The following is a 26,086-nucleotide window of genomic DNA, read 5'->3' on the forward strand; positions in this document are numbered from 1 at the left end:
GCCCACTTTTAAATCAGATTGCTTGCTTTTTGTTATTGAGTTGTATGAACTCTTTATGTATTTTTTATATTAATCCCTTAAGTGACATATTCTTTGAAACACTTTTCTCCCATTCTGTAGGTTTCCTTTTCTTTCACTGATTGATTCTTTTGCCATGCAGAAGCTCTTAAGTTTGATGTAGTGCCTGTTGTGGATGTGAGCTTTGGTGTCACACTGAAAAAAATAATTGCCAAGACCTGCTTCCCTATGTTTCCTTCTGGGAGTTTTATGGTATCAGGTTTTATGTTTAAGTCTTTGATCCATTCTGAGTTAATTTTTGTGAGTGGTATATAATAAGGATCCAAATATGTTCTAAATGTGGTTATCCAGATTTCTCAACACCATTTGTTGAAGAGACTGTCCTTGCCCTATTGGGTTTTCTGGCTCTCTTCTTAAATATTAGTTGACTGTACATGTGGGGTTTAATTTTGGGCTTTCTATTCTGTTGCATATATGTCTATTTTTGTGCCAGCACCACACTGTTTTGATTACCATAGCTTTGTAGTGTAGTTTGAAATCAGGAAGCGTGATGCCTCTTGTTATGCTCTTCTTTCTTAGCACCGTTTTCGTTATTCAAGGTCTTTTGTAGTTCCATACAAATTTTAGGATTGTTTTTTTCTGTTTCTGTGAAGAATGCCACTGGAATTTTGGTAGGGATTGCATTGATTCTTTAACAGCATTGGGTAATATGGCCACTTTAGTAATATTAATTTTCCCAATCCATGAACACAGGGTATCTTTCCATTTGTTTGCATCTTCTTCAATTTCTTTCAACAAAGTCTTGTTGTTTTCATTGTCAGATCTTTAACTCCCTTGATGAAGTTTATTCTTAGATGTTTTATTGTTTGATGCTATTGTGAATGGGATAGTTTTATTTTTCACATGTTTAATTATTAGTGTATAGAAATGCAACTGGTTCCTGTGTGTTGATTTTATATTCAGCCACTTTATTGAATTTGCTGATTAATTCCAACAGTTTTTTTTATTGCATCTTGAGAGCTTTGTAAATATAAGAACTATCATGTGCACTCACAGCTGAGAGAGAATTTAGAAGTTCAGTCTGCCTGAGGAGACATCCCAGCTTGTCATCACAGAGGGAAGAATATGAGTTTGGAGGTGGTGGAGAGGGAGGAACTCCAGCAGAGCTCCCACCCAGGGTGACACGGCACAGGGCTAAGCTGTCTGGTGGTGGCAGCTTCTCCCGGGGAGGAGGCAGAAACCTGTAAGTGAGTGTCCAGCTACCCAAGTTGTGCATGATTTGGCAGGGGCAGCTTGTTTTTTTCCAGCAGTACCTAGAGCACCGAGGCGGGACTTCCCTGACTGAAGGCGTGGAGAAGAATGGGAAAGTACCAGATAAGAATATCAAAGGGCACTAAAGGGATGAGGTCCTGCTGACTGTCAGGACTTCAGCAGGAAGTCTGCCCACAAGCCACCCAAGGATCTCCTCGCCAGGTTTGCAGGCATCCCTGATGCCCAGAGTGCTAAACCCACGCCTCCCCAACACTGGAGGCAGATATTTGTGCACCTCGCAGGACAGCAATGAGAACAGGTCTGGTAAAGGAAGGGCTCCCGGAAAAGGAGACCAGGATCTGTGGGCAAGGGAGAAACTACAAACTGGAGCTATAGTGTCACCTTCTGGGAAAGAAAGAGAGGTGTCCAGCAGCCAGCCTGGTGAGTTGTAAGAATAAGAGAAGACATAAAAGCTCAAGAATTCTCTCATGAGAGAGAGCAAGAAGAGTGGAGCAGGTGTACCCACACAAAATTGGAAGAAAGCCCAGATATTGGAGCACCAAGAAACAGTACTCCATCTAAAGGCAACCAGAAAAGATTGAAGGAGGTGTCTGCTACTTCAAACACAAAAACGACAGCAGAAACCTGTAAGGAAAGTAAAAACATCAAGGAAGTATATCATCACCAAAGGATGTCAATAATTGTCTAACAACCAAGCTCAAAGGCATTGAATTTTGTGACAGCTGATAAAGAATCCAAAATAGCCGCTTGACGAAACTCAGTGAGATACAAGAAAACTCGCAAAGACGGTTCGATGGTATCAGGGAAAAAAATACAGGAACAAATAAGTTCTTTACCAAAGAGATAGAAATCATAAAAAGAACCAAACAGAGACTCCGAAGCTGAAGGATTTATTAGGTGAGCTGAAGAATGCAATTCAGAGCATCTGCTGTAGACAACAGCAGATGGCAAACAAAGTAAGTGAGTTAGAGCATAGGAATTTTGAAACAACAGAGTTACAAGAGAACAAAGAAAAGAGAATAAAAAGAGAAAAGAAAGCCTGTGTGATCTATGGGAATTCATCAAAAGGGAAAATATTAGAATAATCTTGTTTCTGGAAGAAAGGAGATAGAGGAGTAGAAAATTTATTTAAAGAAATAATAGCTGAGAATTTCCCAAACTTTGGGAGAGACTTGGACATCCAGGTTCATGAAGCTAATAGATCATCCAATTATCTCAGTGCAAAGACACCTTTTCTACGACACATTATAATGAAATTGTCACAAAACAAAGATAAATTGAAAATCTGACAGGCAGCTAGGGAAAAAGACTGTGACCTACAAGGAAACCCCCGGCAGGCTGTCAGTGGATTATTCAGCAGAAACCATGTAGGCCAAGAGAGAGTGGAATGACATATTCAAAGTGTTGAAAGAAAAAAATTGCTAGCCAAAAATACTCTATCTGGCAAAGTTGTCCTTCACATGTAGAGCGGAAGTAAAGACTTTTCCACACAAACAAAAGCTGAAGGAGTTTGTCACCACTAAACCTGCCCTACGAGAAGTGCTGAAAGAAGTCCTTCAATCTGAAATTAAAAGACACTAATTAGAGACATGAAAACACACAAAAGTATCAACACATTGGTAAAGGTGAAAAATATACAGTCCAATTTTGAAAACACCAATTCAATAGTGGTTGGTGTTTTAACCACCGAGCTATACTATGAAAATTAAAGGAAAGAAGTGTTAAAAAGAACTACAGCTACTATAATTTGTTAACAAATATACAGCATAAAAGGAGATAAATTGTGACATCAAAAAATATAAAAGGGGGAGCAAAAGAGTGAAGCCTTCTTAGGCAATTGAAGACATGTCGTTATCAGCTTAAAATAGATATTCCAAAAATCTATGAGATATTTTATGTAAGCCTTATAGTAACAACAAAGCAAACATCAAGAATAGATTCCCAAAAGATTTTATAATGAGGAAACAGAGCACACGCCAAGGGAAAATCACCAATTTAAAAGGTAGGCAGGAACAGAGGGGGAAAAATAGAAAATCAAAACTATCAGGAGCCAACTAACAAGATGCCATTAGTAAGTTCCTACATATCAATAATCACTCTAAATGTAAATGGGTTGAACTCAACAATCAAAAGGCACAGGGTGGCTGGTTGGATAAAAAAAACCAAGACTCACCTATATGCTGCCCACAAGACACTCACTTCAGCCTTAATGATACACATGGGCTCAAAGTAAAGGGATGGAGAAAGCTGTTCCACGGAAGCAGAAACCAAAATACTCTGGGTTCTGCTTGAGAGGAATAGGTTACTCCAGCAGAGTCCCACACAGCTGGGGAAGCCAGGCGCTCACTCACCTCTCTCCCTTTTGATGTTGGCTAGTTCAGCTTACACTGTGCCACCTAGGGAGAGGGTGGCATTGGAAAAGTTCTTCTTATCCTCTCAAATGCATGTTCATTTTCTTAATTTACCATGAAAGGTCAAGATACAGATATCATTTTAAAATATATGCAACCTATCTCTTGGTTGATCTTTCTTCATCTCTGGAAAATGTTCAATTCTTTATCTCTTGAGTTGTTGCTAGACATCATTCTAATTTCTTTCCTTCTGACACTTACAGTAGATGTGACATAGGCCCTCGTTATTCCACTCTCCAATTATCTTGAATTTTCATTTCTGGGATCTCTACACTGCATTCTGGCAAATTTCCTCAATATTGTATTCCACTTTCATAAATGGCTCCTCAGCTGTGTCTTGTCATTGATGGAACGATTTTCTTGAATGTGTTAATTCTATTGGATTTCTCATCTCTAAAATTTCATATTCACTTCAATAATTGCCTATTCTTCTGTGGCAAGTGCATATTCTAGCCTCAAATGTTCAATATCCCCCATTATTTCTCCAGATATTTAAACATGCTGAATTTTAAATTATTCTCATATTTTCCTATTGACTCTACTTCCTTGGATATGGTAATCCCCATTACCTTAAGACTTTTGTTCATAACACTGCTTATCATTATTAGAATTACGCTTTGATGTCCATTCTTGTTGGACACTCTCCCCTCACACACCTGATCTTCCTTCAAGGATGATCCCCAGGGAAGTCCTGGATGTCAGGCTGACGAGGATGGACTGTTGCAGCTGTTCCTGCCCCATGATGTCCACTTTCTCAAATTTAACATCTGCTCATGGTTGTGTGAGGCAGGGATGGCCCCATGGTGGCCTCATGCTCACATGTGGGACACACGCTCATGTTAGAAAACACTGCAGGGAATCTGTTTCACACTCACATAGAGGAAGTGACTCAGGGCAGACCATGGGCCTAGTCAGTGAGCAGACATATTCCTGTGCTTGTTCACCACTGCAAGGAGGAAGGCACCACAGCATCCAGCCTTCACTGGAGCCCTGACCCCTCCCTTCCTGTGAGGATGCTGGGGTGCCTCTCCTGTCCACACTGCTGGAAACCTTCACTCTATGACCCCTTGATGGTCCTGGGCTCAGGCAGCTACTCAGCTTTGTTCTCTGTTCTGTCTTGTGGCTTCCTATATATTTTAGAAAATTTCACTTCTCTTTTCCTGTATATGACTATTTCTACATATTTCGGAATTATGACAAGTCACCTTTATTCGTATTCAGAGCAGACTAGGTCTCTTGATCTTGAACGCATCAACAAACATCCACCTTGACTGTGGAGTCCGCCATCATGATCCTCTCATATCCCAAATCCATCGTGTCTTAACCTGTTCTGAAAATTACCAGTGACTGATTCCCTCTCATGAACTAGGAACTACTGACACCCACAGCTGCTCTGAGGAGTGCGGTTTGTGAAAACATGATTTAAACAGGGAAGCAGGCAAGGAAATAGAGAGTGTGCTATTGCCAAGGTCACACAGTCAGTAGATGATGGATGAATATTTTTAAAAAGTCATCTTTCTTTTTGAAATTGGAGCTCTAATCCAAAAAATGTCCCCTGAAGCTTATAAGCCGGACCCCAGGATGAGGAGCAGAGCTCTGCTCTAGGGAACGAGGGGTACTGAGGAGTCAGGGATGACTCAGAGATTTGTTCTAAGAGAGATGGGGGTGGATGCTGTTGCAAGAAAAAGGAAAATCCGTGGATCCGTGGGGCTGGAGGGCGGAGGCTGTGATAGAAAGTAAACCCACACTCTGAGGCCAGGAGAGGAGGAATGTTTCCTTCCCTTATTTTGCTGTATTTCTCCTTTGCGCTCATTGTCCCAATGACCTCGACCTAACTGTACAGTTAGATGTTGAGTGTGTGTCTCTGCTGATCTGAGCTTTGCCGTGCATCGGGAACCTGCATCTTCCCTGAATCATCTCCAGGGCCTGGATGACTACTCTCCCTGGTGAGGACCCCACAAGGATGTGCTGATGGATGGGCTGAGGATGAAGGACACTCAAAGGGAGGCTCAGAGAGGGAAGTATGTGCCCTGGCTCTCCCTCACCTGGAAGGGGCATTTCTGGTACGATTTGCTGCTCTGATCTGTAAACAAGAGTCAGGCTCTTGAGAAGAGGCAGTTCCCCTTCCTGTGGGGCTGCTGATGTAACGGTTTTGTGACAAGAACGACCAGCCTCTGAGTTGCCACAGCCTGTGCATCCGTCTGTCTTGCTGGACACAGTTGTCTCCTCCACCAGCATAGCCAGGGCCAGAGGGAGTGCATGACATGACCCCCACCCTCACGGCTCTACTCTACCTCGGTGAGATTTGAGGAGGGGTAGAGGAAGCCCTAGTCTGGGTGGGACCCTGCCCCTAGCCAGGCGTTGGTCTGTCAGGAGGCCAAAGGACTCAAGAGGCTCATGGGGAGGAGGGTTCTGCTCAGCTTCAGGGGCAAATCACTCACAGGGAACTCTCTTCCAGGACTGCGTGTGGGCCTGGGAACCCCAGAGGAGGCAGGTGAGTTTGTTCCCACATATCCTAGGCTGGGCCCCACCTCCTCATTGGGGACAAGGGACCACCCCAGGCAGCCGGGGATGAAGAACAGCAGTTGTGGGTTAAGGGATGGAGGACGTCTGGAGGGTCCTGGGGCTGAGAGCTGGGGAACTGGGAGTGAGGAATGTCTTGTGACTCAGTCTCTGATTTCCTTCCAGGGACCCTCCCCAAACCCACCATCTGGGCTGAGCCAGGTTCTGTGATCCCCCGGGGCACGCCCATGTCCGTCTGGTGTCAGGGGATCCCGGGGGCCCAGGAGTACCGTCTGGAAAAAGCAGGAAGCCCAGAGTTCTGGGGCAAACAGAGCCCACTGCTATCAGGGGACAAGGCCAAGTTCTCCATTTTACACATGACAGAGACATATGCAGGGAGATATCAGTGTTACTATCTCAGCCCCACTGGCTGGTCAGAGCGCAGTGACCCCCTGGAGCTGGTGGTGACAGGTGAGAGGACACTCAGGGGTCCCAGCCTCAGGCTCTGTCCTCAGGAAGGGAGTCCGCTCTCAGGGGTGTGTCCCCTCTGACTGCCCAGCCCTGAGGTATATGCAGGAGTTGTGAGCCCCATTTAACACACTTCCTGCTCCTCTCCTAGGAGTCTATGAAAATCCCACCCTCTCAGCCCTGCAGAGCCCTGTGGTGACCTCAGGAGGGAACGTCACCCTCCAGTGTGTCTCACGGCTGGGATTTGGCAGGTTCGTTCTGACCAAGGAAGGAGAACACAAGCCCTCCTGCACTCTGGACTCACAGCGACATCCCAATGGGCATTTCCAGGCCCTGTTCAGTGTGGGGCCCATGACCCCCAGTCACAAGTGGATTTTCAGATGCTATGGCTATTACAGGAACTCCCCCGAGTGGTGGTCACACCCCAGTGACCCTGTGGAGCTCCTGGTCTCAGGTAAGGAAGTCCCAACCCTGTCCTCTCTGTGCCCCTAAGATCAGCTCACAGCCCTGCCTGTGAGAGCCCCAGTCCAGAATGAGAATGAGGGGCTCCAAGGGAGGGTCTTCCAGAGGTGTCCACTCTCAGATAAATGGGAGACGATAGGGCCCTCTCACCCATGCCCCTTCCCATGTTCCTATCACCATAATTCTCCAGGTGGGTCGAGGGACTGCCTCGGGAGAGGATAGGACAGATTTAGGAGAGGGGAGTGAGCAGAGATGGAGTCTCTGGGGAACCTCCAGCCTCTCACTCTCCCCTTGTCCTTTTCCCATGAACCTCTGTGGATCCCAGTCCCTCACCCACTGAACAAAGCCTGACAGCTGGTGAGTCACTGAGGCCCCTTTGCTCAGCGGGAGCACAGACCACATCAGGGCAGTTCTGAGAGTCTCTCAGAGGATGTAATGCCCCCTCAGATACTCAAGAACAGGCTTGTGTTCCAGGGGAGCTGGGAGTCAGGGCAAGATGCTGGAGGGAGCACAGGGCTCCAGGGTCTCTGAGGCTGGACAGATGAAGGATGGGGTGGTCATGGCAGAAGGAGATGTTGGTGGCCCAGCCAAGGGGGCCTCATCCAGCTGAAGTAAGGAGCACAGCAGCTTCTGCCCTTCAATTCCCCATCCTTGGTTTATGACAATTGGGCGAAGTCCACTGTGGGGCTCTCAGTGCTCCCTGAGGTGGTGATTTTGAACATCTTCTTTTCACCTGGGCCTCAGTTTCTCCAGGTGTAATAGAGGAATCCTGGCTCATATGTTAAAGGGCATCTCAGTTCTGACCCTACAGGGATGCTGTCCCAGGTCTGCAGAACTGAAGGATGGACAACGTTGAGTTGTCAGGGCAGCAGGGAAGAACAGAGCGATAACACTAGTGATGTCCCAAGCACTTTCCTACTAGTCCTGTGGTCTCAGCCTTGTCTTATGGAAGGAAAACAAATTAAAACCAATTAAAAATAATTAGGGTTTGGAGGTCAGGCTCTATGGGGTGTAAATTCCTGCCCTATCACTTCCTGGCGCTGGGACTGTGGACAAGTCACATTCTCTCTCTGAGTTTCTGTTTCACTGTCTGTGAAATGTATCTCCTACCATCTCCATCACAGGTTTGCTAAGAGACTTGGGTAAGACCACAGAAGTGAAAGTACTTCTCAAGGGATGGGACCCTCCAGTGTCAGGAAATGGCAGATCCATCCTCACTGTGCCTTCTGAGATACACACACCAAAAAGTTGAGGCAGGCTTTGCATGTGTGTGTGGGGTATGAAGGACAGAGGTTGGATCTTGTTTGGACTTGGAGATTGGGGAGAGCACAGCGTCCATCCCACGCAAACCTCTGCTCTGAGCACTCACTGTTAGGATCCCCAAAGCCCCTAATGGGTTGGTGTATGGGAGTGACAGTGAGGAGGTGCATTCAGCTCTAGCTAAAGGAGAGGGCTGAGCCATACAGGGACAAGTGGACAGGCTGTTCAAATCAGGTAAGGAGCACCAAAGACTGAAGCTGGAGTCTGCAGTGGGGTGGGCAGCATGAGGAGACCACAAGGGAACCCAGAGTCCTGGGTTCAAATCTCAGCTCTGAAACTTCCTGGCTGTTGACCTAGGGTAAGTGATTAATTTCTCTAAGTCCCAGCTTCTCATCTGTAAATGGATGGAATTGGGGTTGGAATGCCCATGTTGCCTGATTGTTGTGAGGGTTAGATGTGCTAAATTCGCAGACCCCAACATGTACCTGGGACACAGTAAGTGCTCAAATAAGTGGCATCATCGGTTCATCCATGACATCATTTCTTCCCAAGGTCTTGAAAGCTACCAGAAAGTTCTGATTGGGGTGTCAGTAGCCTGTGTATTGCTGCTTTCTCTCCTCCTCTTCCTCCTTGTCCGACAATTGCGCCAGAACAAATGCAGCAAGTCAGGTGAGTAGAAGATGGGAGATCTGGTCTACCTAGAGGTGAGACCTTACTCTAAAGACCTTTGAAGTGGCTCCTTAGGACACCAGCCTAAATATGGCACCAAAAAGACAGAAAAAAATGTTCAGTTTAAAAAATTATCCAAATTATTCTAGATTTCTACAAGCTCTTTCGTTGCAACTTCCACTCTATAATCTTATAGGACAGAGATCTAGGATTCCCAGGAAGAGTGACTGAGGGCAGGGGTCCTGTGTGGAGGTAGCATATGTGTACCCAGCGCCTGAAGGATCATCTTGGCGATGGGGCTGGGGAGCCACGTGAAGGCGTCATCATCATCCTGCAGCCAAGAGCAGTGCTGAGGAGTTGGGGAGAATGTGGAAGTGGTTGGGAGATTAGTTGCTGTGAGCAAATATGTAAATATATTGGGAATGAATGAAGCCAAGTTACTCAGTGTCTGTGAAGGGATTTATAAACGTGCAAAGGCAGTTGGCTAGAAGAAACTGTGAGGTGTCCTATTGGCATTGGAAATGACAGTATGACTTTGTTAAAAAAGAACTATATATCTATATCTATACCATCTATATCTATATCTATCTATATAAATTTACATAGAATTAGTTAGAGGCATATGTGTTTGTTGTCTGTCTGTGTGCATATGTATGAACAAGTATGTCTCAGCTGTGACCACTCATAAGACATAGACACAATGACAGCCCAGTAGCACTAAGCAAACCAATCATCCAAATCTTGGTTTCTAAACACCATCCTCTGTTAAAAGGAATTAGGGCTCATTGGATAAATTCTTATTCATTTATTTATTTAGGTAACATTGGTCTATAACATTATATAAATTTCCAGTGTATGACATTATATTTCAATTTCTTTGATGACTATATCATGTTCACCACCTAAAGTCTTGATTGCCATCTGTCAACACACACATGTGCCCCATTACCTCTTTCACTCTCTTCCCTCCCTCCTTCCTCTCTGGTAACCCTTTTCCCTCCTCCCTTTCTCTCTGGTAACCACCAGTCTCTTCTCTGTGTTTATGTGTTTGTTGATGCTGTTTTTGTCTTCCACATATGATTGAAATCACATGGTATTTTGTTTTCTCTGCCTGACTTATTTGGTTTAGCATAATGCTGTCAAGTTTTATCAATGTTGCTGCAAGTGAGAGATTTCATCTTTTTAATGGCTCAGTAGAATTCCATTGTGTGTGTGTGTGTGTATATATATATATAAATACATACATACATATATTTATATATATACCACTTCTTCTTTATCCATTCATCCATTTATGGACACTTAGATTGTTTCCAAGTCTTGACTATTGTGAATAATGCTGCAATGAACATAAGGGCACATATATCTTTTTGAATTGGTGTTTTTGTGTTCTTTGGATAAATACTCAGAAGTGGTCTAGCTGGATCATATGGTAGTTCTATTCTCAATTTTACTTTATATTTATTTATTTAGTTAGTTAGTTATTATGAGGAAGATTGCCCCTGAGCTAACATCTGTGCTAATCTTCCTCTATTTTGTATGAGAGATGCCGCCACAGCATGGTTTCATGAGCTGTGTGTAGGTCTGCGCACAGGATCCGAACCCCTGAAACCCGGGCCACTGAAGCAGAGTGTGCCAATTTAATACCACTGGGCCAGCCCCTCTATTCTTAATTTTTTTGAAGAATCTCCATATTGTTTTCCATAGTGGCTGCATCAGTTTGCATTCCCACCAGCAGTGTGTGAGGGTTCCCTTTTCTCCACATTGTCTCCAACAGATATTATTTCTTGTCTTGTTAATTATCGTCATTCTGATGGATCTGAGGTGAAATCTCATTGTAGTTTTTATTTGCATTTTCCTAATAATTAGTGATGTTTAACACCTTTTCAGGTTTCTGTTGGCCATCTCATATATTTTCTTTGGAAAAATGTCTGTTCATATCCTCTGCTTATTTTTGGGTTATTTAGAAGTTTTGGTGTTACGTTGTATGAGTTCTGTGTACATTTTGGATATTAGCCCCTTATTGGACATACAATTTGCAAATATCTTCTCCAAATTGTTACATTGTTTTTATTGATGGTTTCTTTTGCCATGCAGAAGTTTTTAGTCTGCTGTGGTCCCACTTGTTTATGTTTTATTTTGTTTCCCTTGCCTGGGAAGACATTGTATTCAAAAAGATAGTCCTACCGTTGATGTCTGAGTTTTCTTCTAGGAGCTTTATGTATTCTGGTCTTGCAGTCAACTCTTTAATCCATTTGGAATTAGTTTTTGTATTTGGTGTAAAGTAATGGTCAACTTTCATTCTTTTGTATGTGATTGTCAAGTTTTCCCAACAACATTTATTGAAGAGATTTTTCTTTTTCTATTGAATGTTCTCGACCCCTTTGTCAAAAATTAGCTGTTCATAGGTGTGTGGTTTTATTTCTGGGCTCTTGATTCTTTCCCATTGATCTATGTATCTATTTTTGTGCTGCTATCATGCTATTTTGATTACTATAGCTTTGGGTATAGCAATTATACAAATCAATATTAAATTATACTTAGGATTGTTTTGACTATTTGGGGACATTTTTTATTCCACATAACTTTTAGGATTATTTATTCTATTTCTGTTGAAAAATGTCATTGGGACTTTGATAGGGATTGTGTTGAATCTGTAGATTGCTTAAGAAAGTGTGGACATTTTAACTATTTTAATTCTTCCTATCCATAAGCATAGGATAGCTTTCTATTCCTTGTGTCTTCTTTGATTTCTTTCACCAATGTTTGATAGTTTTCAGTGTACAGGTCTCTCATCTCTTTGGTTAAATTTATTCCTAGATAATTCATTTCTTGGTTGCAATTGTAAATTGTATTGTATTCTTGATTTCTCTTTCTGCTGTTTCATTGTTAGCATGCATAAATGCAACTGATTTTTGCATGTTAATTTTGTGCCCGGTAACTTTACTGTACTGAAGAAAAAAAAATCACTGGTAAAAGTAAATATACAGGCAAGGTAGTGGATCAACCAGCTATAAAGCTAGTATGAAGGTCAAAAGACAAAAGTATTAAAACCACCTGTATCTATGTTAAGAGATCAAAGGATACACAAAAATATAACAGGTAAAATTTGAAATAAAAAATGAAAAATGTTGGGGGGTGGAATAGAGCTCAAACTTAAGAGACCATCTACTTAATATAGATTGCTATTTACATAGGTTTTTATATGTGAAACTTATGGTACTCACAAGCCAAAACCCTGCAGTAAATACACAAAAAATGAAGAGAAAGGAACCCAAACCACAAAATCTTCCAGAAAAAAGGAACAAAATGGCAATATGTATGTACTCATCAATAGTTACTTTAAATGTAAATGGACTAAATGCTCTAATCAAAAGACCTAGAGTGGATGAAAAATCAAGACCCATATATATGTTGCATACAGAAGACACACTTCAGACCTAAAGACACTCACAAACTAAAAGCGAAGGGATGGAAAAAGATATTCTATGAAGTGGAAATGAAAAGAATGCTGAGGTAGCAATACTTATGTCAGACAAAATAGACTTTAAAATGAAAACTATAACAAGAGACAAAGAAGTGAACTACATAATGATAAAGGGAAGAATCCAACAAGAGGACATAAAAATTGTAAATATTGATATGCCCAACATAGGAACACTTAAATATATAAAGCAATTATTAACAGACACAAAAGGAAAAATGGACAGTAACACAATAACACTACGGGGCTTTAACACTCCACTTACACCAATGAATAGATCATCCAAACAGAAGATTGATAATGAAACAACGACATTAAATGACTCATTAGACCAGATACACTTCATAGATATATCCGAACATTTCATCCCCAAACCGTAGGATATACATTCTTTTAGAAAGCACATGGAATATTCTCTGGGATAGATAATATATAAGGCCACAAAACAAGTCTCAATAAATTTAAGAAGACTGAAATGATACCAAGCATCTTTTCTGATGGCGATGAGATGAAACTGGAAATCAAGTACAAGAAGAAAACTGGAAAAATCGTAAATATGTGGAGATTAAATAAAATGCTACTGAACAACTATTGGGCCAATGAAGAAATCAAAGGAAAAATTTTTAAAAATACCTGGAGACAAATGAAAATGAAAATACAGCATACCAAAATTTGTGCCATACAGCAAAAGCAGTACGAAGAGGGACGTTTATAGCAATACTGGCCTACCTCAAGAAAAAAGAAAAATCTCAAATACACAATCTAAGAATACACCTATAGGAACTAGAAGAAAGAACAGACAAAGCCCCAAATCAGTAGAAGAAAAGAAATACTAAAAATCAGAGCAGAAATAAACAAAATAGAGACTAAAAACACTATAGAAAAGATCAATGAAACTAAGAGCTGTTTTTTTGAAAAAATAAGCAAAATTGACATACTTTTAGCTAGTCTCACCAAGAAAAAAAGAGAGAAAGTCCAAATAAATAAAATCAGAAATGAAAGAGGAGAAATTATGATGAACACCACAGAAATACGCAGGACTATAAGAGAATACTATGAAAAGCTAATGTCACCAAATTGGATAATCTAAAAGAAATAGATAAGTTCTTAGAATCATAGAACCTTCCAAAACTGAATCAAGAATAAATAGAGAATTTGAATAGTTGATCACTAATAAGGAGATCAAAACAGTAATCAAAAACCTTCCAAAAAGCAAAAGTACAGGACCAGACAGCTTCCCCACTGAATTCTACCACACATTTAAAGATTTAATACCTATGCTTCTCATTCTTCCAAAAATTGAAGAGGAGGGGACACTTCATAAGTCATTTTACAAGGCCAAAATGACCCTGATACCAAAATCAGGCAAGGACAACACAAAAAAAGGAAATTACAGGCCAATATCACTGATGAATGTAGGTGCAAAAATCCTCCACAAAATATTAGCAAATTGAATACAACAAGACGTTAAAAGGATCACACACCATGATCCAATGGGATTTATTCCAGACATGCAAGGATGGTTCAACATCCACAAATCAATCAATTTTGTACACCATATTAACAAAATCAAGAATAAATATCACATGATCCTCTCAATATGCAACATGATCATCTCCATATGTGACAAGACACAGCATCCATTTATATTAAAAACTCTCAATAAAATGGGTATAGAAGGAAAAGACCTCAGCACAATAAAGGCCAAATATAACAAACCCACACCTAATATCACACTCAATGATGAAAAACTGAAAGCTACCCCTCTAAGAATAGGAAGCAGACAAGGATGCCTACTTTTGCTTCTTTTATTTAACCTGGTATTAGATGTCCTATCCAGAGCAATTAGACAAGAAAAAGAAATAAAAGGGATCAAAACTGGAAAAGAAGAAGTAAAACTGTCACTATTTGCACATGACATGATTTTATATACATAAAGCCCCAAAGAATTTGCAAAAAAATGATAAGAAATAATAAATTCAGTAAGTTGTAGGATACAGAAATTCTTTATTCCAGGTTGAGACAGGGGAGCCCTAGAGGATGCTGGAGCATCTTATTGTTGCCAGAAAGTGCAAAAGCTCTCAAAAATGAATGGTGGAGACAAGTCAGAATGACACAGGAGCCAGCCAGAAGAAACTTTTGGAAAAAATCTAGGATAATCAAAACATCCATGTAAAGAATGTGAGTATTGGATTAAAATGCATTGACTAGAACAGAAAGCCAATAATTCATAGTCATATTTGTAAATGAATAACTAATAAATTAATACACGGGAAAACGTTAGAGTAGAATGCCAACTAATCAAGGCTGGAGTAATTAAAAGAGACCATGATTATTTAGTTACCAGCATGGTGCATGATCAGGTTAGAGTAATCAATGGATGTAATAAGAATGACAGTTGCATGGTTGAAGAGGGCCATGATAGTGGATGAATACTCAAATATTTATCCCCAAACTCCAAGGGAAAATTTGGGACCTCAGCATGAGAAACCTGACAGATACCTGCTTGACCAGGTGATCAGAGGGAATACCACTAGGGACAGGATAGGAGGACATCCTGAGCCCTTGATGTTGAGGGACATGACCACAATCTCATTTGTGGGATGTGCATCCAGGAATGCATGACCTCAGTCTTCTTATAAGTAGACATTGGGTGGAACCAGATTGAGGGTCATCCTATGGAATGCAACTCCTTTATTCCTGAAGACGGTCAAGGGGATGAGGGACAGAGAAACACTGAGGAGTTCTTCAGATTGCAGGAGGCTGATGACACAGGGCATATGAGGGTGACATCTATTCCTGAGTGGAACCCTGGGCCAAAAGGGAAAAGAAGATACTGTTAGGCAGTTGGTGGAACGTGAATTGGGAGTGAGGATTTGGTGAAAGTGTTGCATCAATGTAGACATCCTGATTGGGAGTTTTAGGGTTATGTAGACTGGTGTTCAGTTTATGGGAGGCACATGCTGGTGTATCTAGGGGTGATGGTGCATCATATCAGAAAAATATTTGTCTAGTCTTGTATCATCTATCTTTCTATATATCTATCTCTAGCTATCTTTCTTTTAATTAATCAATAATTTTTTTTTATTGTGGTAACATTGGTTTATAACATACAAATTTAAAGTGTACATCAGGGGGCCGGCTCCGTGGCCGAGTGGTTGAGTTCGCACACTCTGCTGTGGCTGCCCAGGGTTTGGATCCTGGGCGAGGACATGGCACCACTGTTCAGGCCACCTTGAGGTGGCATCCCACATTCCACAACTGGAAGGACCTGCAACTAGAATATACAACTATGTACGGGGGGTTTGGGGAGATAAAGCAGAAAAAGAAAAAAAAAGAAGATCGGCAACAGTTGTTAGCTCAGGTGCCAATCTTTAAAAAAAAAAAAGTGTACATCATTATATATTTTGATTTCTGTGTAGATTGAATCATATTCACCATCCAAAGACTATTTATCATCCATCACCACACACACATGCTATATCTATCTATCTATCTATCTATCTATCTATCTATCTATCTCTCTATCTCTCTATCTATCATCATCTATCTACTTCTGTGTGTCTCTCTCTTTACCTATTTTTGTGTGCATGTGTTAATATGTGTGTGCACAGATATGCATATAATAGACATCTCTTCTCTCTCTCCCCCTCAAGACTTTCTCTCTATCTCCATCTCCATCTCTGTCTCTATGTCTATTTCTACTTCTATTGCCAAACTGTTACCAAACCAGGAATGTAGGTCAAATTGATGTGGGAATAAAGGATGGTTCTCATAAATTTGTGTGTAAAAATAAATATTATGAAGACATTGAGAATGAAGGGACTTAATAAGAACATGCTCAGACTTAAAAATGTTGTTTCTGTTTTATAAAAAAATTATTTAAATTATCTGTACAAGTTTTGCATGTTACAGATTAGCCTTGTTTCTGTTGAATTCCAAATGGTTGAGAGTGTGGAGTTTAAAGTTGTCAGGGCTCAGATCCTATGAGATCAATGTAGCCCTGGGGGCCAGGTCCTGGGTAATTTAGATGTTGATTTCTAACTTTGTGCAGGTACTCCAGATCCTGGAGCTAAGACCAGAGCCTCACAGAAAAGGTAATTTCTCCCCAACGATCCTGATCTCCCACTCTGCCTGCAGCTCCTTCACCACCACCTAATGCTTCTGTTTTCCTTCCCTCAGCTCCAGCTCCAGGGCTCATGTCCAGCAGAAGAACCAGTGTAACTGGGGAGGAGGTGGTGCTGATGGGAGATGGTGGCAGGCGGGTTGATTGGGAAGGGTTCTTGGCTTAGGGGTTGGAGAAGTATGAAAAATTCCAAATATGTGTGATCCCAGACACATCTCTGCCCCTTGCTGGGCCTCAGTTTCCCCACCTAAGGATGGGAGGGGTGTGTGGGACTGCAGGATTTCAGGAAACTTAGCTTGAGGTAGAATCTTCTCATTCTCTAGATACTGCCGTGAGAGATTGCCAGCCTGAGGAGGACAAAGAGGTGGACAGTGTGGTAAGCCCCCTCTCCTGTGCAGGGCACTCAGCACAGTCTAGTCAATAATCTGAATCCCCTGGCTACTTCTCCCTCCTCCTATCACTCAGCAGCATCTGACCTCACACTTCCTCTTGAAAGATGATACATGCAGGCTGCTGGGAGACTTCTCAGTGGAGTTTTTCTGATTCCATGTGGGCTTCTCCTTCTTGGTCTCCTCATTTGGGTCTTTTAATTGTTCATTGTCTGTGTCTTATAAAGGTAGTTCTTCCAGGGATGGTTGTACAGTTTGTGCACTGCACAACAGGGATTGTGGGTTTGAGACCCTACTGGTGGGATCTGAGAGGTGTGCCTTTTATTATTCACACAAAGATCCCCTATAAACTAGCCAATCCCTGCACTAGGACCCTCTGCCTTCCTTTTGCTCTCCTTACTCTATCCCCCCGTCTAGTGGATTTAGATGTGGTGGAACTGCACAATAACATGTCTTGGGTGTAATGGTTGGCGTTCTGCTTCTACTGTCACAGGAATCCCACCCAGCCATTTTGTTAACCTCACCGTGAGACAATTTTATGTGGTCACATTTAATTAATCCCAGGCATAGTTGGACTATCTCTCTGCTCATGATTCCGTGATTATTTCCAGCCCTGACCTCGTGCCAGAGCACTAGCCTCATATATCCAATGACCTGTTCATCCAGCAGGCATGTCAATGTCACACACACAACTCTTAAATTTCCCCAAAAAGTTGTTTCTCCCTCAATGTTCACTTCCTGAAAAAAAAATCCAGAAGTCTTTCTCTATTCTTCCCTCTCCCTTATGCCAACACCAATGTTTAGGGGCATTTTGTTGTCACAGCTGGGAGAGTGGGGTGCCAATGTCCTCGAGTGGCCAGGGATGCTGCTAAACATCTGACACTTCACAGGACAGCCCCAAAGGCAGACAGTCATCTGGCCAAGATGCTGTTACTTCTGAGTGGAGAAACACTGTCCTAACCAAGTAGTTCACTTACTCTCTACTGCGTCTCTATTTCACTTTCTTCCTAACACTTATCACCACCCCAAAGTACCTTGTTTCCTGGTTTATAGTCTGTTCCCAACCCTGGTGACCATGAACTCCTTGAGGGCAGGACTGTTATCTGTCTGCTTCTTGGCCTCTGGCAAGTGCCTTGATTCTCTCTCTGTCTCTCTCTCTATATGTATTTCTTTATTTATATTTATGTATGTTTATATTTACTGTATATGTACATATGTATATGTATATGGAGTGAAGTGAATGAATCAAATCCTAAATGAATGTCCTTTAAGACTTGTACTTTACCCCACATCAGTTCATTCATTTATTCAGTGAGTCAGCAAATATTTATTAGGAATCTCTATTTGGCAAGGCTCTGTCTTATACTGAGTATTGTAAATATAAATGAAAATGTATCTGAACAAGAGAGTCATATGATCCGATTTATGTTTTAAAATCAACTCTCTGGCTTCTGAGCGGGAACATAACTGAAGAGGGACAAATGTGGAAGCAAGGAGAGGAGTTCACCTCCTCACTGTCTCCCCTCAGCATAGCCCTGACAATGAAGACCCCCAGGGAGTGATACATGCCCAAGTGAACCATTCGAGTCTCAGGAGGCCTGTGGACACCCTGCCTTCCCCCTCGTCAGAGAGATTGCTGGACACGAAGGACAGACAAGAGGAAGGGGACAGTCAGGTGAGTCCTTTCCATTCCTGGAGGCCTGAGTTCTCCCCACCCAGTCACATCCCTGACTCTCACTCTACCCCTTTCCAGGCTGCTGCATCAGAAGACTCCCAGGATGTGACCTACGCCCAGCTGAACAGTTTGAATCTTGGACAGGAGTCAACCACACCTCCTTCCTCCCAATCAGAGTGTCCCCCAGCAGAGCCCAGTGTGTACGCAGCTCTGGCCGTCCACTAGCCCCAGGAAGGACCCAGACACCATCCTCCAAGGAGGGAGACTGCGGGGCCCCCAAAAGGCAGTGAGGCTGCCCCCATGGACACTAAGCTAATGAACTGGAGCCTGGGGACCTTTTGTAAGCAAGAAGGAGATCCTTGGACTTTAGAAGTCACCAAATTCTGTAGATGAATATAAATATTAGCTCTCTATTTTTAGAAATAAAGCAATATACTTCTAAATAACCAATGACTGAGAGAAGACAAGCACAAATGAAGATATAACTTTTTCTTTTGCTTAAATGATAATGTAAATCCTATACATCAACACATACTTGTACTTAAAGGGTAATGCAAGTGTTGCATATCAAGATCTAATGAGAAAATTAAATGCCTCTATGAAATTATTAGAAAGAGAAGAAAGCCTGAACATGAGCAACCTAGGTGAACATTTGAAGTGATTAGAAAAAAAGAGCAGCAAATTCATCCCAAGACAGTGGATGAAAGAATATAATAAAAAGAACAAATATTTATGAGGAAAGAATAAAAAGAGAGAAATCAGTTGTCTCAGTCTGTTCGGGCTGCTACAACAAAATACTGTAGGATGGGTGGCTTAAACAACAGAAATTTATTTGCTCACAGTTATGGAGGTCGAGAAGGCCAAGACCAAGGTGTCGGCAGGTTGGTGTCCTTTGAGGACTGTCCCCTTGGGTTGTGGATGGCTGCCTTCTCTCTTCTGCTCACATGGCCTTTCTTTTGTGTGTGTGAGATGGAGAGAGAGATCTCTGGTGTCTCTTCTTATAGGGGCTCTAACCCATCTGATCAGGACCCCACCCTTATGATCTCATTTATCCTTAATTACTTCCTTTGAGGTGCCCTTTTCAAATATAGGCACACTGGGGATTAGGGCTTCAATATGAATTTTGGGAGGTCACAAGTGTTCAGTTCAGGACATTCCACCTCTGGACCCCCCAAATTCATGGTCTTCTCCTATGCAGAATATATTCATTCCATCCATGTAGTCCCTCCAAATCTCCACTCACTCCAGCATCAACTATCAAGTATAAAACCCAAAGTCTCATCTAAATATCATTTAAATCAGACATGAGTGAGACTCAGGGGTAGATTCATCCAAGGGAAAGATTCCTCTGCAGCTGTGACCTGTGACCTGTGACCCAGTCAAGTCATGTGCTTTCAAAATGCAGTGCTGAGGCCATGATAGAAGAGAGAATCCCGTTCCCACAGGAAGAAATTAGAAAGAAGACAGGGGTGATGGGTTCCAAGAACATTCAAAATATAGCAAGGCAACTTCCACTAGATGTTAAGGTTCCAGAATAATCCTCTCTGGTTGGGAACTCTGCCCTCCAGGCCCTCTGGGGCACCAGTGTCACCTCTATGGCTCAGTGGGGTAGTGTGGCCCCTTTGTCTCTCTGTGAGGCCCCACTTTCAAGGCTGGAGAGGAGGCCAACTGCCCTGTTGAAATGGAGGCAGGGACCCAACCATTGAAACCAAGGAGGCAGCTCTGATGACCTCTGAACTGCCTTTGGGGTCATCATTCCCTTTTCTCGAAGAAGGGCACATATTTGCAGCCAAATAACCCTATGGTCTCATCCTGTAGATATAAGAAATCTGGCATTTTTTATCCTTTTTCTCCCCTCTCCATCCCCTTCAGTTCAAGGTGGCTGTTTCTCCTGCAATCTTTTCACCTCTTAACTGACTGATAGTCCATCCTTACCTTTGGAGTTGTCTCCCAAACATATCTTCTCATTTCCTGCAATATGGACAGCTGGGAATTTTTCAAATGGACCCAAGTTCTGGGTCCATTTGCTTAACAATTCATTCTTCCATTCATCTTGAATTGTACTGTAAACAGTCAGGAGGACCCAGGACACACATCAACATTTTGCTTAGGAATCTCTTCAACGAAATATATAATTTTGTGGCTCTTAAGTTCTATCTTCTACAAGCATCAGACTGCAATTCCAGCCAAGTTCTTTGCCATTTTATAACAAGGATTGCCTTTTCTCCATTGTCCAATAACTTGTTCCTCATTTCCGTCTGAGCTTTCACTGGAACAGACTTTACCATCCACATTTCTATCAACATTCTGTTCATGATTAATCATGTATTCTCTGAGAAGATGAAGGCTTTTTCTCCAGCTCTCTTCTTTTCTTCCTGACCTCTCAATGGAATCTCCTTTAACGTCCATGTATCTACCAACATTCCATTCACAGCACATAAAGTCTTTCTATTCTGCACCTCAAAACTCCACCACCCTCTTCCCATTACTAGTTCCAAAGTGCCTCCACATTTTAGGTCATTGTTACAGCAGCTCCCCACATCTCAGTACCAAAATCCATACAGTCATATTGATGAGGATTTTTAGGCTGGTTAATTTTAAAACTACAGATGAGAAGCAGGTTCCAAGGAGTGGAATTTGCTTGTCCCTTTCTTGGGAAACATTTACATTTCTAAGGGAAACCTCTATCTGTGAAGATGCCTCCCTCTCTGTGCCAGGAAGAAGGAAGATGGTCTTATCTCTAGAAACTCTTAATCAATGCCAGAGGCAAGAACTTAAGTTGGTTACTGTCTGGCAACCTCATGTAACTGATTTAGGGTGGTAGCTTCTGACCTTTACTTAATCCAATTTGATTCTTATCTAAAAGTTATGGGACCGCCCAATGGCTGGACCCTACCGGCACTGATACCATTTTAACTTTTTTTTTTTTAAGATTTTATTTTATTTTTTAAAATTTTTTCCTTTTTCTCCCCAAAGCCCCCCGGTACATAGTTGTATATTCTTTGTTGTGGGTTCTTCTAGTTGTGGTATGTGGGATGCTGCCTCAGCGTGGTTTGATGAGCAGTGCCATGTCCGCGCCCAGGATTCAAACCAACAAAACACTGGGCTGCCTGCAGCAGAGCCCGCGAACTTAACTACTCAGCCACAGGGCCAGCCCCATCCATTTTAACTTTTTTACACATTCTTTCCTTTGTCTTGCAAAGAGATAACTCACATACCTATGCCTTAAATTTAGCCTTACTTTCCACTCAACTTTGCAGCAGAAGCGGTGGCAGCAGCAGCAGCAACACGCCGGCAGCAGCTCTGCCTGCCCATGGGTGCTGTCCCCATGCCAGCGGCAGCAGCAGCAGCTCCCCATGCCAGCAGCATCTCTGACTGCCCATGGGTGCTGTCCCCACGCAGCAGAAGCTCTGACTGCCCATGGGTCCTGTCCCCCTGCTATTCTATTCTCTAAATAAAAGAGCACTACTGCCAGATCTTAAGAGTCTAAGAAATCTTTCTTTCGACTCCTCAGCTCACCGACCCCACATCAATATTTGCTTAATGATGGGGACAGCTTCTGACTGATAAATGCATCTTTAGGTGATTTCTTCATTGTGCAACCATCATAGAGTGTACTTACACAAACCTAGATGGTACAGCCTACTACATGTCTAGACTATGTGGTACTAATGTTATGGGACCACCATGATATACTTGGTCCACCATTGACCAAAACGTCCTAATGTGGTGCATGACTGTATTCTTCTGCTCAGGCTTCTATAACAAAATATCATAGACTGGGTGATTTAAACAATGAAATCTATTTTCTCACAGTTCTGGAGACTGGAAGTCCCAGGTCAAGGAGCAGTAGGGTTGATGTCTGGTGGAGGCTCTCTCCTAGGGTTGTAGACAGCCCCTTCTTGCTGTGGTTCACATAACCTTTCCTCACTGTGGGAACCTGGAAAGAGACACACAGAGAGAAAGAGAGCACTCTCTGGTGTCTCTTCTTATAAGGACACTATTCTTATCAAATCAGAGCCCCACCCTTATCTCCTCATTTAACCTTAATTACTTTCTTAGAGGCTTCACCTCCAAATACAGCCACATGGTGGGTTAAGGTTTCAGCATGTGAATTTGTGGGGACACAAGCGTTCAATCCATAAGATTAATAAAGCCCAAAATATTTATTATTGAATATTCTTAAAATGTGTAAAATCCTAGGAACACTGATAAGAAATAGAGATAAGGCATAAATTACTCATATCTGACATGAAATAAGAGACATCACTACAGATCCTGCAGTGTTTTACAGTTCCAGCCTAAATAAAGTGGTAAATTGAGATAAGCTCCAGTTACCAAAAATTGAGTTTACTCAGGAATAGCAGAGGGATTGCTGTTCTCAACACTCAAATGGTAAGAATCTGCAGGTGAGGACTTTGAGGGTTTGGGGTGGGCTGTATTTATGGGCAAGGAGTGCACAGAGAGGGGCATTTAGTTAGTGTCCAAGCAGCAAGTTCATTCACTTGAGGATGGGGAGTGGTTCTTGATGGATGCTCATTGGTTGAAGGATAAGTTTCCATTTTCTGTAAATCTGGCATTTATGAGAAATCAATCTTTCAGTCCTTAAGTTTCATTTTCCTGATGGTGAATGTGTGGGATTCTCCCTTTCATGTATTCCATCCAGTTCCATTTCAGATTGAAATCCTTTCACAACGGATATAAATGGACCATGTGAAGAACTTTATCCAATTTAGATAAAATGGACTAATCCCTCCAAATTTTTCCAAAACACTCTCGATAATAAATAGAAAATCTGAATTGTCTTTGAGCTATTAAATAAATTATGTCTAAAAATTAAAAACACCCCACAAAATTAACCCAAGATCTGACAAGATTCCCAGTTGAATTCTTCCAAATACCACGAAAGATTAAACACTAGTCTTATGGACATTTTTATAGAGCAAACACATTCCCACATATTTTCATAGGCCAGCATGAAAACCTGACAAGGATATTTCAAGACAGGAAAATTGCAATTCAGTCTCCTACATAAACTCACATTCAAAATAACTTTTAAAATGGGGAAAAATTCTGATTGCAATATTACTGCTCATCCACATAGGTAGGGGGTGGTAGACAAATATTTAAATAAAGATCAAACTTCTTGGAAAAATCAGAGCCCTAACCGACTCATTGTCCCCTAAAGCTGAAGACAGAACCCCAGCATGAGGAGAGGCTCTGCCCAAGGGAACAAGGGGCACTGAGGATGCAGGGATGACTCAGTGGTTTGTTTGCAGAGAGATGGGGGCACATGCTGTTGCAAGAAAAAAAGAGAAGTCCCTGAAGGAGACTGTGTTAGAAATAAAGCCCACACTCCAGGGCCAGGAAAGAAGTCATGTTTTCTTCCTTTATTTCACTGTATTCCTTCTTTGTGCTCATTGTCACAATGATCTCAACCTGAACTGTACAGTTAGATGTTGAGTGTGTGTCTCTGCCGATCTGAGCTCTGCAGTGCATCTGGAACCTGCATCTTCCCTGAAGTATCTCCAGGGCTGTATGACCACTGTCCATGGTGAGGACCCCACAAGGATGTTCTGATGGATGGGCTGAGGATGAAGGAGACCCCATGGAAGAGGTTCTGAGAGGGAAGTGCATGGCCTGGATCTCCCTCACCTGGAAGGGTCGTCTGTGGGTATATTTGCTGATCTGCTCTGGAAACTAGAGCCAGGCTCTTGAGAAGAGACAGTTCCCCTTCCTGTGGGGCTGCTGACATGGCAAACCTGTGACGGGAAGGACCAGCCTCTGAGAGGCGACACCCTGTGCATCTGTCTGTCCTGCCAGGAACCCGGGTCTCCTCCATCTGCACATCTGGGACCAGAGGGAAAGGATGCCATGATGCCCACCCTCACAACCCTGCTGTGCCTCAGAGATTTGAAGAGGGAGAGGGGAAGCCCTAGTCTTGGAGGGACCTAGTCTAACAGCCAGGCCCTGGTTTGTCACGAGTCCCTAGGACTCAGGAGGCTCATGGGAAGGAGAGGGTCTGCTCAGGATCCAGCGGCCAATCTCTCACAGAGAACTCTCCTCTAGGGCGGAGTGTGAGCCCAAGGAACCCAGTGCAGACAGATGAGTTTGTCTCCAGGTGTCCCAGATCCTACTTCCTCACTGGGGACGAAGGGCTACCCTTGAGCAGTTGGGGACTGAGAACAGTAGCTCTGGGCTGAGAGATAGGGGGACATCTGTGAAGATCTTGGGGCTGAGAGCTGGAGAACTGGGAGTAGGGGATTTCTGGTGACTCAGCCTCTGATTTCCTTCTAGGGACCCTCCCCAAACCCACCATCTGGACTCAGCCAGGCTCTGTGATCCCCTGGGGGAGGCCTGTGACCATCTGGTGTCAGGGGACCTTAGAGATCCAGGAGTACCATCTGGATAAAGAGGGAAGCCTGGAGTTCTAGGACAGAAAGGACCCACTGGAGCCTGGGACAAGACCAAGACCAAGTTTCCATCCCACACATGACAGATCTATATGCAGGGCGATAGCGCTGTTACTATCTCAGCCCCACTGGCTGATCAGAGTACAGAGAGCTGGTGGTGACAGGTGAGAGGGGTCCTAGCCTCAGGATCTTTCCTCAGGAAGGGGATCTGCTCTCAGGCATGTGTCACTTCTCACAGCCCAGCCTGGGGGATATGAGGGAGCTGCGAGCCCCATTTAACACGCTGCCTCCTCCTCTCCTGGGATTCTACAGCAAACCAACCTTCTCAGCCCTGCCGAGCCATGTGGTGACCTCAGGAGAGAATGTGACCCTCCAGTGTGGCTCATGGTGGGGATTTGACAGGTTTGTTCTGACTAAGGAAGGAGAACACAAGCCCTTCTGGACCTTGGATTCACAGCTAAACCTTAATGGGCAGTCCCAGGCCATGTGCCCTGTGGACCCCGTGACCCCCAGCCACAGGTGGATGTTCAGATGCTATGGCTATGACAGGAAAAACCCCCAGGTGTGGTCACACCTCAGTGACCCCTGGAGCCCCTGGTCCCAGGTGAGGAAGTCTCTTTCTTGACCATGAATGACTTAGTGTTTGGGACAGGTCCTCAAGAGGGTCCCTGGTGGCATGATGAGATGACAAAATCCCAGGGATACTGAGGCCAAAGACACAGAGAGTGAGATGCAGTGAGAGCTGGAGACTCAGGAAGAAAGGAGTGTCTTCAGGTGTCTCCTCTCAGGCTCCTTCTCCTCTGTCAGGAATCAGCTTAAATGTCATCTCCAAGAATGAACTTCACTGATTACATTCCTCAGAACAGACCTGCCTCCTTCTTATCTACTAAATCCTTCGCTCTCTCTCAATATGCACACATACACTTACCTTACATAT

The 26,086-nt window shown here is 43.0% G+C and overlaps 1 protein-coding gene and 1 pseudogene across 5 annotated transcripts; both read left to right on the forward strand.

Moving 5' to 3' along the window:
• The first annotated feature begins 5,430 nt into the window (after positions 1-5,430).
• On the forward strand, positions 5,431-19,350 carry LOC100054029 (leukocyte immunoglobulin-like receptor subfamily A member 5). Of its 5 annotated transcripts, none has more exons than XM_023650424.2 (10): positions 5,431-5,647; positions 6,160-6,195; positions 6,390-6,674; positions 6,823-7,125; positions 8,946-9,062; positions 16,601-16,643; positions 16,729-16,781; positions 16,996-17,048; positions 18,590-18,736; positions 18,815-19,350. In XM_023650424.2, exons 1-10 carry the CDS (start codon positions 5,632-5,634, stop codon positions 18,959-18,961), a joined length of 1,200 nt encoding a protein of 399 aa, XP_023506192.1. In that variant the 5' UTR covers positions 5,431-5,631; the 3' UTR covers positions 18,962-19,350. The 5 variants fall into 5 exon arrangements, with proteins under 5 accessions (XP_023506192.1, XP_070079430.1, XP_014586150.2 ...); XM_070223329.1 differs by having other exon boundaries at positions 5,440-5,647; positions 16,729-16,766; XM_014730664.3 differs by having other exon boundaries at positions 5,460-5,999.
• Positions 19,351-24,274: 4,924 nt separating this feature from the next.
• On the forward strand, positions 24,275-25,774 carry LOC138915667 (leukocyte immunoglobulin-like receptor subfamily A member 5; annotated as a pseudogene).
• Positions 25,775-26,086: the final 312 nt, after the last annotated feature.

This window comes from Equus caballus, chromosome 10, assembly GCF_041296265.1.
Source record: "Equus caballus isolate H_3958 breed thoroughbred chromosome 10, TB-T2T, whole genome shotgun sequence".
In the NCBI taxonomy this organism is placed as follows: domain Eukaryota; kingdom Metazoa; phylum Chordata; class Mammalia; order Perissodactyla; family Equidae; genus Equus; species Equus caballus.

Bases quoted from the DNA above. Each gene is read 5' to 3' on its own strand.
- LOC100054029 (XM_014730664.3), top strand. From the start codon at position 5,966: ATGACCCCCACCCTCACGGCTCTACTCTACCTCG. The intron at 9,063-16,600 runs GTGAGTAGAAGA...AACTTTGTGCAG, and splicing joins GAACAAATGCAGCAAGTCAG to GTACTCCAGATCCTGGAGCT. The intron at 16,782-16,995 runs GTGGTGCTGATG...CTCATTCTCTAG, and splicing joins CCAGTGTAACTGGGGAGGAG to ATACTGCCGTGAGAGATTGC.